Source organism: Saccostrea echinata, unplaced genomic scaffold (assembly GCF_033153115.1).
Source record: "Saccostrea echinata isolate AGI-Se365-2 ecotype Australia unplaced genomic scaffold, CSIRO_AGI_Sech_v1 ptg000028l, whole genome shotgun sequence".
NCBI lineage: Eukaryota > Metazoa > Mollusca > Bivalvia > Ostreida > Ostreidae > Saccostrea > Saccostrea echinata.
In genome coordinates, this window is record NW_026889777.1 from 8942633 (window position 1) to 8958517 (window position 15885).

General features: G+C 32.2%; 1 protein-coding gene across 1 annotated transcript; it reads left to right on the plus strand.

The window, feature by feature from the left end:
* Window positions 1–876: 876 nt before the first annotated feature.
* LOC133193980 (uncharacterized) lies at window positions 877–3220 on the plus strand. Its single transcript, XM_061329892.1, has 2 exons — window positions 877–1051; window positions 2679–3220. Exons 1-2 carry the CDS (start codon window positions 877–879, stop codon window positions 3218–3220), a joined length of 717 nt encoding a protein of 238 aa, XP_061185876.1.
* The last annotated feature ends 12665 nt before the right edge of the window (window positions 3221–15885 follow it).

Genomic DNA, 15885 nt, shown 5'->3' on the forward strand with positions numbered 1-15885 from the left:
GAAAAGCTCACTTGAGCTTTCAGCTCAGGTGAGCTAACAAGGTCAGGGTTACAGGGTTTAAAAGTGTCGGGAGGTCTTGGGAATGTAAAATTCAAATCTTTTAAAATAACTGCTCTACCAAATCTATTTCTTTACTCCTCACGAAAATATTATCAGAAGTGAAGGAGATAGTTAAGCAGTACTATGCCACTACATATTCGAGGAGTTTTGTTTGTGAAAACTTCCACACGTATACATAGTACATTTCATCTTTAGACACAAGTATACAATTCAAATGACCCCTTATATATCATATCTACAAATACCAAATACACATGTATAGTTGTTTTGGGGGGAAAGGAAAGGGGAGATCAGCAAGAGAAACAATTGTTCTATTAAAGATAATACAAAACGATCAGTAATTAGTTCGAATTTTTAACATTTCCTCTGAATCGGAAGAGAACTAGAAGTATATAACCTTTGTCAATTACAATGTATCACAGATATTTTACAATTCATCATATCTACAGCTTTTCTGTAAAAAAAAAATCTATCTGCGATCACCTTTAGCACAGCATCCAAATTTTATTTTGGAACACTTTGATATTTACTAGGAAAAATAAATTGTTTTACAATAAGTATTAAAAGGTTTTATGCAATTTATAAACATACATATTCGAGGATTGGTGTTAATCAAGTGTGAATACTGTATAATGAAAAAAAAAGTTAAGAAAATTTGAAATCACACTTTTTTTTCCTAAAATTAATAGGACCAAAAAAGTATTATCTAACACTTTATACGACCATTCACCACGATAAATTAAATAAAGAACTTGCTTTTTGAGATCATTAACAACTGTTTCTAATGAAATTCGCAAATTGTCATACATGTATCTCATGACTGGTCATCTACAGACTCGGTTTGATCATCTACAGACTCGCTTTGATCATCTACAGACTCGCTTTGGTCATCTACAGACTCGCTTTGATCATCTACAGACGCGCTTTGATCATCTACAGACTCGCTTTGATCATCTACAGACTCACTTTGGTCATCTACAGCCTCGCTTTGGTCATCTACAGACTCGATTTGATAAAAATCATTCTGATTCTACACACAACTAATTTAAGGCTAATATTAAAAACATACTTGAGTTCCCTTTTAACAATGTCTGTTTAAGTCTTTGGAGACCGAAATTTTCAAACAATGTTGAAATCCCCATGAGTAGTCCATCTTATCGTGTGCCTTCATTAGCATACCTGTTTTGTTATATTCTTTTGTGGCAAAAACATTCATGAACTTCTACGAAAAAAATTCTTTTCTGTGGATATTAACAATTTTGTTTAATTAAAAGTCAACATTTCGCAAAATCATGCTTACAGTATAGTAAATAAAAAGCTGACCACTCTTAGATTTGTTTACACCTTTAATGAAGCTACATAACAGGCGACATATATGCGTTCCTTGGAACACTCTAGTTTTCAATTACCATCCATCTCTAAATCGAATGTTGACTGACCATTTTAATACAATAATAAATGCTAAGCCATTATTCTCATTGTCTACGGATTATTCCGTGTACCTAATCATGACAAGGGAATCATGGCAGGTATAAACGGCCAACAGGAGATGCTTACACCTCCATTGTAACTAATCCCACCTCTGAAATATTCAGGGGTGTGTGTTTCTTCTGCTCTCAAATTTGCATTGTTTAAATGGACTTCAGAGCATGTTTTTGTATATCTTTACATTCCTCATACTTTGAACAAAGCTTATTTGTGATCAAGAGATCTGGAGTGATTTGAAGACATGGTTATTTTGAAAAGATTGCTTGGCACAGAAGTCAAATGTTCTTTGGTCCAGGATTTAATTTTATTGCTAGGATGTGGAAGCTTAAACTTTCATACTCACACGAAGGTGGCTCACGACCAGAGGTGTTACAACCTGAGACCAGTTAATTTTGAGCAAGAGACTCGGTTAAAGAATTTCAAATCTAGATTTTTTTAAAAAAAAAGATTGCAGAGTTGTTATTAAGATGTGGTTAAAGAATTGCTTTCTTTAGGTGCCCTATGGGGGTCTTTGTCCCATGAGGACAGTTTTATAATTATCATTATAGAGATGTCAGGGTCACAAAACTTTCCCATATCTTGATAAGTCCTAAGATTTTAACGATTTCTAGATTCACAATAACATTGTCTAAAACAAAAAGATAATATATGTACATATATATGCCAGGTATACTAGTTACCGTAATAACTGCAAAGTAAACCACCATATTACTTTAAGAATACATATTTCTACAATTTATCAATTACTTTTCAATTTTGCATTTTATTGTTATATAAGCGGTGGTATAAGACAAAACTGCAATTCCTCTTATTTTCTGAGCAAAAATGCATGTACGCCACGAATCTAAGCATATTTTCTGTCTTATTGTTTTATAACATAATACAATCTCTATGAGAGTTTGTTGGTGAGGATTTTCAGCAAGCATGAAATCTGCGGAATGTTCATTTTTCTTTGTTTTTCCCTCAATCATAATTGAATATTTTAAGGTAGTACATTTTTAATGAACATGAAAATGTCTTTACAGTATCATTGAACAGCTAAAAAGATTAATAATCCTTCACGCATTAAAATGGTAGTGTAAATAATTCTTAGAAACCCGGTATAATTATCTATATTTTATACATTATAGAAGAAACGGACTATCCGAAAACAAAATGGGCGGTATGGTTCAAGTCCTTAGATGCTGACAGGGATAATAAGCTCACGATAGAAGACATGCAGATTTCTGCGAAAAAGTTTGAAGAAATAAAGAAAATGTTAATCGGCGATAATGCTAACGAAAACACTTTTGACAATACGAAATGGTGGAACACTTATATCTTTCGCAAAGGCCCTGGTGTAACATTGTCTCTTGAGGATTTCCAAGCTGGCCTAGGAGAATCTTTCCAGAAAGACAAGGCAGCATTCCGACAAGAAATGGAGAGATGTTTTGGCGATATCGCTGCTTTCGTTCCAGACAATAATGACCGACCAATCCAAGAACAGGAGTTCGTCTTCGGACTCAAAGTTTTTGGTCAAGAGGATTTGGCACAAGTGGCCAAAGCTTACCAGCTGTTCAAGGCCACCAAGGGTCAACCAACTGTTCAGCACATAGTGGACGCCTGGGCCCAATTCATCGCTGACGACGACGTAACCAAACTGGACATGGTCAAAGAGGCTTTCGGAAATTAAATGGCTATTGACGTCTTGTCATTGTTATCATTAACATTTATTATGAAGTCTCGTCTGTGAACAGGACTCTGCATGTTGTCATATCAACAGTGTAAATTAACCCAGTAGTTGTGTCATTGAGGTTATTACAATAAGAATTTTTAATTGTTGTACGCAGGTAGGTTAAGGTTTATAGGAAAGTGGTTAAAGATAGAATTTACATGTATATTTGTGTATATAACAAGTTGGGGCAAGTGATTAATTATGGTTAAAGTTAAATATTTTGTGAAAAATCCATAAGAGGAGAATGTTCTATAAATGAATCTTGCTTGGGATGGAAGTATAATCGCTTCGCTTTGATATAAATTACGATGAAAAGTGGAAAATATCTTCAAATGTGTAGGTAAGTTGAGATTCCCATGAAATCTCTGGCTCCTCCTAAGCACTTTTCAGGTACATTAGGATACAAACTTTTTTTATGTAACAAAATTTAAATAAATATATGTTAAGCACTTGCTCTGTTTGCAGCACTTGATAAAAATATAAATGACCATCACATGATCAACCAGGTCATGTGATATCGCAACAAATGTGCCAATATATAGTTGAGACATCCCTTTGTGCAAATTGTCTGTATTTATAATCAAAGCTACATACTGAAATCATGCAAAAGCGAGCTGGAAATGTAATATATGTTTTGAATGCAATTTAATGCTTCAGACAGCCTAAACATAGCTGCGTATTTAACGTATCTCCATTAATTCCTTTATGATGTAATTTTTTTATTGGCACCTACTCCAGGATATTTTGTATGTTTATGTATGAAAATTATAATTAATTATGTTTTTTTTTTATATCGCTATTGACTTTCCACTATTAAAGTACGTGGAGATCATTTTGCTTTGTCCTTTAACTAAATTTGCTTGAATTTACCAGAAATTGTTAGCTAGTGAAATAAAATTTGAAAACCGTGTATATTCTTTTATGATTATTAATACTTGGTGACGACATAAACTTTTAACATCTTCTTTTAACAACATTTGAATTTATATATATAAAGATTCCATTAAATTTTCACTAACTCCTAATTATCTCCCCTTGAAAGAAGGCCACGCCTTTCATTGAACAAACTAAATTTCCTTCACTGAGGATGCTATGTGGCAAGTTTAGTTGAAATTTGGTTCTTGAGAAGAAGTCGCAAATGTGGAAACGTTTACAGACGACAGACAACAGATGGACGTCGGACACCCTTTGATTAGAAAAGCTCACTTGAGCCATCTGCTCAGGTGAGCTAAAAAGATCATAAGATTTTCGAGATTAACAGTTATAGTCATCAAATGGGATCATCAAACATATAACCTGATTTAAGTTATAATTTCCGAAAGTTGTTGAATAAGAAAGATTTTTTTCAAACGTTCTTACAATAATCCCATCCATTTTGATATTAAATGATGTGAATACTGAATCAAACATTAATGGATTTAGGAAAGGATTTTAATCTACATAATTTTTTTTATTCATGGTTTTTATAAAATGCTATAGAAAATACATTTACTATCCAAGAACTCAAGTGAGTGAAGGTTAGGAATAGGCGTTTCTATTAATGAACCAATTAGAGCACATAAGGGCTATACCTATTATACAGAGAAGGCTAAAACTTTTTGTCTCATACATACTTAGTACCCACGACATGTTATAGCCAGTGCACTTTATAATTGTTCTTTACTACACAAGGTTATAATGCACATCAACAAAAAAGCTTCAGCGAAAGGGCCTACCCTACTTAATTTTACAGAAACAGGATATAATTAGAAGCAGAATATTTCAATATAATAGATATGAACAAGAGGTTGAAACACTAACACTCACTTTCTACAAAACAGCTGAGACAGAAAAACACACGAGTAATGCAGAGGGGTATGTCATCCTGACATGAAGTAGTAGAGTGAAATGACACGAGGTTTATACTTATTCATTATTTGAATACTTAATTATTACCTGATTTCATGGTGTGATTTCTTGCTGCAAAGATTGATTTTTAATAAATATTTTTATGCTCGATTTTTTTTATTTTCTACTTAATCTTTTTCTTGGCCTGAAATATTTAAAGTGTACTGAAATGTCATATTTATTAGAAATGAAACAAAATGTGAAAAAGAAGCAATTTATTTCCAGTGATATCTTCGACACAGTATTTCCTCGTGATGTCATGAAAACCAGTTAATAAAAAAATACAAGTTACGTGCATTGACACAATATACATTATATTAATCATTATTGGTAAACTTCACTTATTCATTTCTTTAAATTTAGAAAAGAACGACATTGTGTGCATGTGTTTATTCAGAAAAACAAATTGCCTTAGCCTTAAAAAGTTTTTTTAATAGAGAAAGAAACACGTGTTGAAGTTGAGAATTTGGAAGTAAAAATAAAATACTTTATATACATGTACATTGACTGGCACATAAAACGTTCTAGGTTTTTAAAAATTCTACTCAAAAGTTTCAGAAAATTATTTTTTATCAAGTTGATTTGCAAGTAAATGGCCTAATTTTATGTTTCTTCAGATTCAGTTATTCCAGGGTATGTAAGTATATATATTGTTTGTATACAAGGAAACATTTTCAAAATAAAACATAATTTAAAAAAAAAATGACAGTTAATGGCTGTTCAATGTAATAGTTGTTTCAAAACACACCGATGTAATGACTGATACCGTTTAATTCCTTTCAGATGTTTCTTTAGATGGATAATATGCTTGCTGAAGAAATTTTTACTATGAATATTCGTAAGATATACAACATCAGCATCGAAGACAGGGTCTGATACATGATCAACTTCGTGGTACTCCCAATTATATGTCTTTCGAGGGTCATAACTGCAATTTTGATTGTTTTGATGTTCTTTTCGGTTGACACATCCCAAAATATGCATCAACTGACAATATATTTCAAAACTTTTTTAGACTAATAGTTTCTAAACTATTCAGTCTGACTCACTCTCCTATCTTTGTATGACACATTTTGAGGCCTTGGGAAGCATGACAACGTTTATGAATCCTTCGCTTTTAGAATAAAAAAGATCGTGAATCAAATACATCTTATAAATTTTAGCCCTAATTCTAAAAGTATGGTACCTTGCCTCATTTTAGTTTGTCACTCTATGAAACCTATAGCTGCATATATACATCGATCAGAAGATGATAAGAGTCTGTTATACGTATTAAATTTGAAACCATTTAAAATACTAAAATTTCACGCTTAGTTTGTTTGAAGTGTCCTGATACCTGACAAAAAAATAGAAATTCGAAAATATTGTCAACCTTATGTACAAATTCCTTAAAATATCTGCTAGGATTTTTTTAAAACTGTTTTATATATTTCCGTAGTTAACTCTCTTTCTTTTTTATATTAAAAAAATCCTTGTTCCTAGGATAAAAGGTGAAAAATATGAATCTATATTGCCTAACAGTTTCTTGAAAAATATACTCTATATGAGCTTAGCAAAAAGATGGTTAATGAAGAAAAGGTTAAAAAACAACAGGAGTGTGAGGGTCATTGGCAACACATGATTCAGCTTTGTCTTCCTGGAGAATACACATATAAGTAGAGAAAGCATTAGTATAGCTGTCGGTCAGTAGTCCATTGTTTCAACATCTTTTATTTACTGTATATTCAGGCTCGTGCATACATAAGCCATTCTAGCCATGTTGTTCATTTAGAAATCTCTGTATTTTTAGATATATGTACAATTGGATTTAAAATGTATTTTTCATCAGACCTAGCCTTGAGAGCCATATTTGATTCAATATGTCTTGCATGCTTGCATTTTAAACTGCCTATCTGTGGCCCTGTAATTCTCGATCGAAAGATATTTACAATCGTTTTTTACAATGTACCCCCTTTTGAAAGAGTCCATCCTATTTTATCAAACTATTGTCCTTGAGAACATATATCATAAACAGTGGCCCTGTTGAGAATTAAGTAGATTCTTTAATTTAATTGTATAGTACCATTTCACTGTGATTCAATCAGGGGATCAGGATTTTAACAAAATTTAATCTCACAACATTGGGACGTTTTATTTTCCCTTGACTTACATTAAGTTGATGAAACAAGAATATCAGCTGTCTCGTTTAAAGTCATCATTTCGTAAATTCTATGGTCGATACAATGACCTTGTCAGCAAATACAATTTATCATTGAGTGAAATGCTGACTGACGTCTTTCATACTAATTGTTAGGCCATTATTTACACACTGGATTGTCGACGGATTTTTCTGTTATTTCCCGATCATGACAAGGAGCACACGGCGGGTGTGACCGGTCGGCAGAGGATGCTCACTCCTCCATGGCACCTGATCCCACCTCTGATGTTTAGAGGTCCGTGTTTGCTCTGCTCCTATTTTGTGTTGTTTAATGGACTTTTGAGCTTGAATACTGTTCGTTATCTCCATATATTTCATTGAAGAACATTTTGATATAGATTCCTTATTTGGACTTTGATCACCTATAATTGTGGCCCCTTTTTATCTCTTCTTGCAATGATTTGAACATAAATTTAAGTGGTGAATAGGTAGTTTTTTTAGCGAAGTTATTTTTGAGAAGGTTTCTTCTTGATTCTGTCGTTTAATTATGTACAGACCACTGTGTACTCTGAAAAGAGCATGAACCTTTATTTTAACAAACTTTCATCATCTTCAACTAGCAATGCTTTAAAGCAAATTTTTCCAATTTGTCCGAAATTAGGTTCTAAGTTTATCTTTCAGGTGAGCTGAAAAATCAAAATCTTTTACAAATTAAATGAAGAACAATTCACGTCTACAAAATAATGTAAATAAATGCAAAAACTTTTACAAAGGGGACATTTTTAAATTTAGATCATATCTGATCCACAAACATTATGCGAAACATTTATTTCATCTGGTGACTTTTCGGTATGCATTTAAGAACTCTCTATGTTTAATCTACAGATAATTAAATCTGATAAACGAATAATTATATATTCAAGCAAGCAGAATATTGAAAATAACTCAGAATTAGAACCTGTCAACTTTAAAATATTACACAATGTTCACACTAAATTCAAACTTCTCTTGTTGTTTAAATAAACCCAATGATTAACAGTAAAACTATACACAGTCACACAGTGGGTTATATGTTTGGACGTCTAAATTTCAGATTGATATCCAAAGACTAGCTAATTATTGTCCACAAGGAACTCAAGCATCTTTCTAGTATACACTTCAGAGTATTTATATGTGGAATCAAAATGATCTTATTTAAAGTAAGTTGATCAATCACAGATAATAAAATTCCCGCTTTCCATTTTTATTGAAGGAGCAATAGTCTATGATGTCAAAAAGCTTGGTCTTTAATTCATCGTTTGAAAAGGTTGTATAAAATGAAATAATAACATTTTTAAAATTTTTGGCCTCGAAACCCTTATCTGGTTAAAGCAATAAAGATGTGAAAGAAAGCGCGTGTAAGTTATATATTCCAATCATGATGGTAGCTGTTCACACCTATTCTTTGACAGATTATTGAATTTAAAGTAAACACACACAAGAAACCCATGGTCAACAATTTAAGCAAAAGTCTCTTCCTGAATAAGTAACTCATTCCATAATTTCAATAATTTGGTCTATAGTATATTGATGATTGTTGTCAAGTTTGTAATTTGTATACTTGTTGTTCTGACACAAGTTTATGTATTTCTTAAAATAAACATATCTGGTTTAATCGCTTATCTTCTCCAACCATAGGAACAGTTAATTTTACGTTACATTAGATACATTTATTCTAAAATCATCATTTGTTGTCCTGTTGTTCTTAAGAGGAAGATATTTACATTATATACACTATATATGAGGATACTACGTTATAAAGTTCACTTCCTGTGGTTTTTCTGCATATTTTGCGAAGACAATTAAATCCTTGACTCTCTCTTTCTTTTATTTCTTTGACTTTCTGTTGCTTTTTTGCATTGGCATGTTTTTCTAACCTAACCATTTGGGAATTATTTACATGACGCTGCTTTCAGATTATTTATTTATATTCCCTAACAAAAACTCTAGTAAATCAAAGTGTCAAAGTTATCACTGTAGTAAATCAAAGTTTTCAAAGTGATTACTATAGTGTCAAAGTAATCACTATAGTAAATCAAAGTTTTTAAAGTGTTCACTATAGTGTCATAGTTATCACTATAGTATATCAAATTTTTCAAAGTTATCATTATAGTAAATCAAAGTTTTCACCATAGTAAATCAAAGTTTTCATAGTGATCACTAGAGTAAATCTAAGTTTTCATAGTTATCACTTTAACAAATCAAAGTGTCAACGTTATCACTATAATAAATCAAAGTGTAAAAGTTATCACTAAACTATAGTTAACTATAGTATATTTTTGCTAGGGTTCTACCCCTGGAAAATGTCATGATCATTTTTGTAAAGAAATGGAAATTCTCTTCAAGTAAGGATGCTTTATACAAGGTTTTGTGAAATTGGTCGAATGGATCTGGAATAGATACGGGCACAGAGAAAGGCAATGCAGAAAAACTCATGGGTGAATTCAAAAAAAATTACCAAATGCATATTTATCAACCCACACTAAAAATACAGGCAATGAAAATAGATTTCTATGTCTCAACATATGTCTTTAGATAGTGTCTAAATACCTGCCAAGTATCTCGTTGATATCTCAATTAACAAAAAAGTTATGTGGACTGTTGAAACTTTTGTTTAATCAGGTTATGGTCATGGCTGATGTTTAAAAAAATGTTATACCATGTCAGGAGTGCAACAGAAAAAATGTAGTGTTGCCAAAAAAACATCAATTGTAAAATTCTGATAGAAAATTAGGACAAAAAAGAATTTTGAAAGTGTAAAATAATAACTGATATTCATTTTAAAACTTAAAAATGTCATATAAATCACAAGCAGCATTAATGAGAGTCAAGTATATGTGCATACCCAAAAATGTCAGGAGTGCAACATTTGATGTTTTGCTCCCAAGCATGAAAAAACTATTATCATTATATGATTTTCTGATTTTTATTTTGGAAAATAAAGACACAAAGAACATTTTTACCAAATAGATTTATCAATTACAGGATCTATCTGTGCTTCAGATCCATATTTCTATGGTCAGGAGTGCAACACATTTTTTTTAAAGATTCAAGTTGTGTGACGAAAAGACTTCTATTCATGCTTAGAAGTATTCATTAATTAATAATGATCTTTTTGTATAATTTAATGCTAAATTATTGACAGTTTTATTATTAAAATCCTTCCTTTTTCAACTTTATAAATTCAGATGTGTTTTTATCTTTTTTGTGATTTTTTAATGAACCTTAAAAATAAACACACTAAAACATTGTCATAAAATTCAAGTAATTCCTCCTCAACTTCACTGAAACAACAGAACAATGCAAGTTCTTATGTAATTTTCACTTCACAATTCTACTTTAAAGGCCCCATTGCTTTTGGTCAGGAGTGCAACAAATGTTAGAATTATAAATCATCCAATAAGAATAAAAATAAAGAAAAAATAATGAGTAGAATTTTTCTGGTGGGTTACTGTGTTTGTCTTCTAAAGGAAAATATGCTTTAAAATATATATTATCTTCTAAATATACATTTAAGCTAGTTTTTTTGGCATAAAATAGGGTATAATTCCAGATAAAATGCGAATTTTAAATACTTTCATCTGTTTTAATTATGAAGTATTGGACTATAAGTACTGCACAATTTAATTACCACTTGATGTTGCCAACGCTTTATGAATTTTTGTGTTCTATGGTTTAAATTTTAAACTGTACTGCAGTCAGGAGTGCAAGCAACAAAACTGCTTCATAATAATCGATGCTTTTTAACTATCTTTACTAAAAATAAGTTGAAAAAAATGCTTGATACTATTTGATATTCAAAACACTATGTCTATCAACAAATTACAGAAATTTTACAGTCAATTCAGGGAATAGTTTTCATTTCACATATATTTTTAAATACAATTTATATACATTACACTTTGCAAATAATCATGTTTTAAGGTCTTCAAAATATGAAAAACCTGCTGTAAACGATGAAAAATATCAACACGACAAATTGATTTACAAAGTAAGAATGGGTTATTGTGTGTTATAATTTTTAAAACAATGTAAACAAGAGGCCCAAGGGCCTTAACGGTCACCTGAGTATAATACAATTTAGAGAATCCATAGAGTATAAAATGAACTGAAAGGTGAAGCTTTGTTGCCCAAAAGCAAGAAAAAATAGGGTGATCAGGATCAAAAAAGCAATTAGTCTAGCATTCATTAACAGTTCATAAATTAGGTTCTAATATGTTCCCATTTAACACTATCACCATACAGTAAATTAACAAACTATCAGTGCTTCTTTACTATCTTAATTCCTTGTTGAAATCTCTTACATTGGCCTTTCTTGGTCTTTGATGAATATTTAATAAGACAAGTTATTTTTGTCTCATTTTTATTTATCTATTACTTACAAGTCTACCTGATCATTAAAACTATGAAAGTACTTTTTGTATTATACGATAAAAATTCTTGCATAATTCTCTTATTCTATTAACCTTTCAAGTACATTTTTTACAGTGATTAATTATCAAAAATAAAAAGGCAAAGGGGAAAAACTCCTCTCAGTAGATTACAAATCAATAGAGCCCTCCCCAGGACCAGAACACTTGACCAAATGGTCCAGATGTTCAAAAATCTGGTAAAAATACCCTTCCTTATTAAAACTTTTACTCTTTTTGCCTCTGATATGCCCAGGTGCAGAGAATATTTTTAAAGAAATAATGCATTTTTACTACAGATTCACTATATTATCAATAGAGCCCCCCCCCCCCCCTCCCCATCGAGAAACATCAGAGCCTCTCAACCTGGGATCAGAGGTTTGCTCATCATAAGTAATCACTTTGTTTATCTGCTTAACACTAAGGAGCAGACAGGATTATTTAATAGATTAATGCATTTTAACTATATTATCAAGAGCCCAACCATTCATCCAGCACATCTGACCCAGGGGTCTTGCGATTCACTACTCTGGAAGAAGCACTCTTGCTCATCATAACTATACACTTAACTTCTTTGCTTTTTACACAGAAGCAGAGAAGAATATTTTCAGAGAAATTTTGCTTTTTCACTATATAATCAATAGAGCCCCCCCCCTCCTTTTTCACCCCTTGACCCTGGGGCCATAAAATTCACAGTTTTGGAAGAGGCATCCTTGCGTATCATAACAATGTACTAATATTTTGTTTAAATAATACCCAGGGGCAGAGAAGAAGATTTTTAAAGAAATAATTCACCTTCACTATAGGATATATATGGCCCCGCCCTAGCACCAGAACCCCTGACCCTGAGGCCATGAATTTCACAATTTTGGAAGAGGCATCCTTGCTTATCATAACAATGTACTTAATTTGTTTAAATAATACCCAGGAGCAGAGAAGAAGATTTTTAAAGCATTAATGCATTTTCACTATATAATAGAGCCCCATCCTAACACCAGAACCCTTGATCCAGGGTCCATGAAATTCACAATTTTGGAAGAGGCATCCTCGTTTATCATAACTATGTATTTAATTTGTTTAAATAATACCCAGGAGTAGAGAAGACGATTTTCAAAGAAATACTGCACTTTCACTATATGATCTATATAGCCCCGCCCTAGCACCAAAACCCCTGACCCTGGGGCCATGAATTTCACAATTTTGGTAGAGTCACTCTTGCTTATCATAACTATGTATTCAATTTGTTTAAATGATACCCAGGAGTAGAGAAGAAGATTTTCAAAGAAATAATGCACTTTCACTATATGATCTATAAAGCCCCGCCCTAGCACCAGAACCCCTGACACTGGGGCCATGAATTTCACAATTTTGGTAGAAGGCTCAATGCTTATTACAGTGATGTCAACAGTTTGACTGCTTGATGTCCAGGAGTAAAGAAGAAGATTTTTAAAGATAGCATTAATTTTGGTGGTTTTAGCCCCACCCCTCAAGCCCCAGGGGGGGGCAGGGACTATGACATTCACAATTTTTGCCCCCCATAGATGCCTAAATTGGTTGAAATTGGTTGAGCAGTTTCAGAGAAGAAGCTGAAAATGTTTAAATGTTAACGCACGACGGACGACGCACGACGACGGACAAAAATGGATAGCAATAGGTCACCAGAGTGACTCAGGTGACCTAATAAAATACATATCAAATGTCAGGAGTGCAACACAATAATGTAACATAGGGTCACTTCAAAATCTAGTATTTTTTGTAAGAGAACTCGTACATAACAATTCTTTTTTGACTTAGATTTAAAGAATTGACTTGAACGGACAAAAAAGTGAATTTTGGGGAATTTTATTGCTTCATATTTTTTCATATTAAAACTTTTCAAACCAGAATTGAAAAAATAATGTAAAATAACAATCACAAAGCCAATTTTTTGTCACATGTACAAGAGAAGATACTCATTCAAGGTCTAGATTGAATCATTTATACCCCTTTTACTATTTTGAAGCATAAAAAACTATAATTTCTTGTGATTATGTATTTTATAAAGTCTTTTAAGGTGTAATGATATTTTTTTTTCAAAAGAAATTTTACTAATAAAAATTCTGAAACTTCTTAATCCCATTGTCTATTCTATTGCCACTTCAGGATTTTAAACTAGAATGCATTTGCAATATGATGATATAAGTGAAAAATATGTTATAAGTAGTTGAATTTTGCCAAAAAAATTCAGATTGATGGTCATTTTTCTTTTAATTCACCCTCATTCAGACTTTCAGCTCAGGTGAGCTAAAGGTGAAAATAGTAGAAAATAATGTTGTATCACATATGATACCTCTTTTATGTTCTTATATTCATTTTGATTTTTATTCACATTTACAAATTATGTTAAGAGATGCATCGAAATACGAGGGTCGTTCAATAAACAGTATGTCATAGTAAATGAAGATCCATTTAATTTCTTTTTTTTCACATTGAAACGTTCAATTTAACAGCTTCTTATCACAGAAAACCCCATGATTTTTCCTATTTTCTTCGCAAAGAAATTCACTTTTAATGTAAGCATGGTCACTACACTAAGCTGAAAACTGTTTAAAATTATCTCTGCCAAGAAGATGGAAATGTGAAAACTGTGCTTCTTTACATAAATCGCCGCAGAACTTACTTTAAAGATATGATTTTTATATGTGGAAAGAAAAGTCTTTAATGCTGTGTAGTTTTCAGATTGATACAGAAATTCAAAAGTAAAAAAGGAGAGTTAAGATAAGAAAGTTAAACTGGTCGATTGAATTTTGTAGGGTCATCAAAAATTATCAATGCAATGCGCTACATGATATCCGAAAATATCAGATTTACATTCAAAGATACTCCTAGAGCAATAAGCATTTCATCGTCATAACATTTTATAGAATTTTGACAACGGAAATGAATATAATTATATTTCTATCAGATATGTGCCTTATTTTCTTAAAATTGTCTAAGAGAAAAATACTCATTAAATGTGTCAACGGTCTACTAATATAATAGAAGATTTGTTAAATTTGCCTGATGGATGACGAAACATGGGTGCACTTTTTATAGCCATGGAGAGACGGACAGCTAGACAGACAGTTAGACGGACGGACAGACTCAGAGGAAACCTATTGTCCCCTCCGGTTTCACCGGTAGGGGACTAATAAATGACATAATTCATCTCTATGAAAGTGTTTTATTTGATTTATACAAATTTAGCAAAAACTAGCTGCGGTTAGATTGCCGAGCATAAGAAGACATTAAAGATTATTTTCAATGTCGATCATTGTTCTAGATATCATTATGGACAGAGATTTCCTGAACTTGATCGAAAAACATCAATCTAAACATTCAAATTTTGGAGCTAGGCGAATTTTCATGACCAAATAACTTCCTGTTCTAGATCACTGCGTGTCACAACGTGATACGACGGGCCGTTAGTGTAATATTTCTTTTCGAATATTCGTTTCAAATGTAAATATAAGTAATAAACAACAATGTTAAATAGTTCACTGGGAAATGAACTTGGATTCTACTGATAAGTCCTTCGGGCCACTCGGCCGAATCGTTCCTCATCTAACCTCGGCTGTATCATATAGACCAAAATTGAACCGGGCCACTTTATAGACAATATGGCTGCATAATCTGTCATGACGTCATGTGAAGGATCTTACTATATACTTACATAAATAAGCACACAAAATTTAACGCAATTGTCTTCTCTAGCTGATTAGCGTAAACAATAGTTAGCGCATTTAGAGCCAAGCATCTATATTCATTACTTTGATCATATACTCGAGTGCACTTAAAAGTGGCAGAGAAGCAGCAACTCAAAGGCGCTAAACTATGATCACCGCTAAAAAAAAAAATGAGCGTTTACGTTACCTTATACACTATTTGTTTCTTTAACAGTTAGAGGATTAATTCAATAAAATTATTTTACTTCATTATGTAAAACATATTGGTGGGGATAACCTTCACTTTCAATTTTTCAAAATTTTCTTTTTTATGCACCCATAATCGCAGATTTGGGGGCATATAGTTTTTGCCTTGTCCGTCCTTCTGTAAGTCCAGCTGTTTGTTGCAAGGCTGTCTGTCTGTTTGTCCGCAAAAACGTTAACCTTGGCCATAATCTCTGATTGGTT

Coding starts and splice junctions, on each gene's coding strand:
- LOC133193980 (XM_061329892.1), top strand. CDS start 877: ATGACTGGTCATCTACAGACTCGGTTTGATCATCTACAGACTCGCTTT. Junction 1,052..2,678: donor TCATCTACAGCCTCGCTTTG/GTCATCTACAGA, acceptor TATACATTATAG/AAGAAACGGACTATCCGAAA.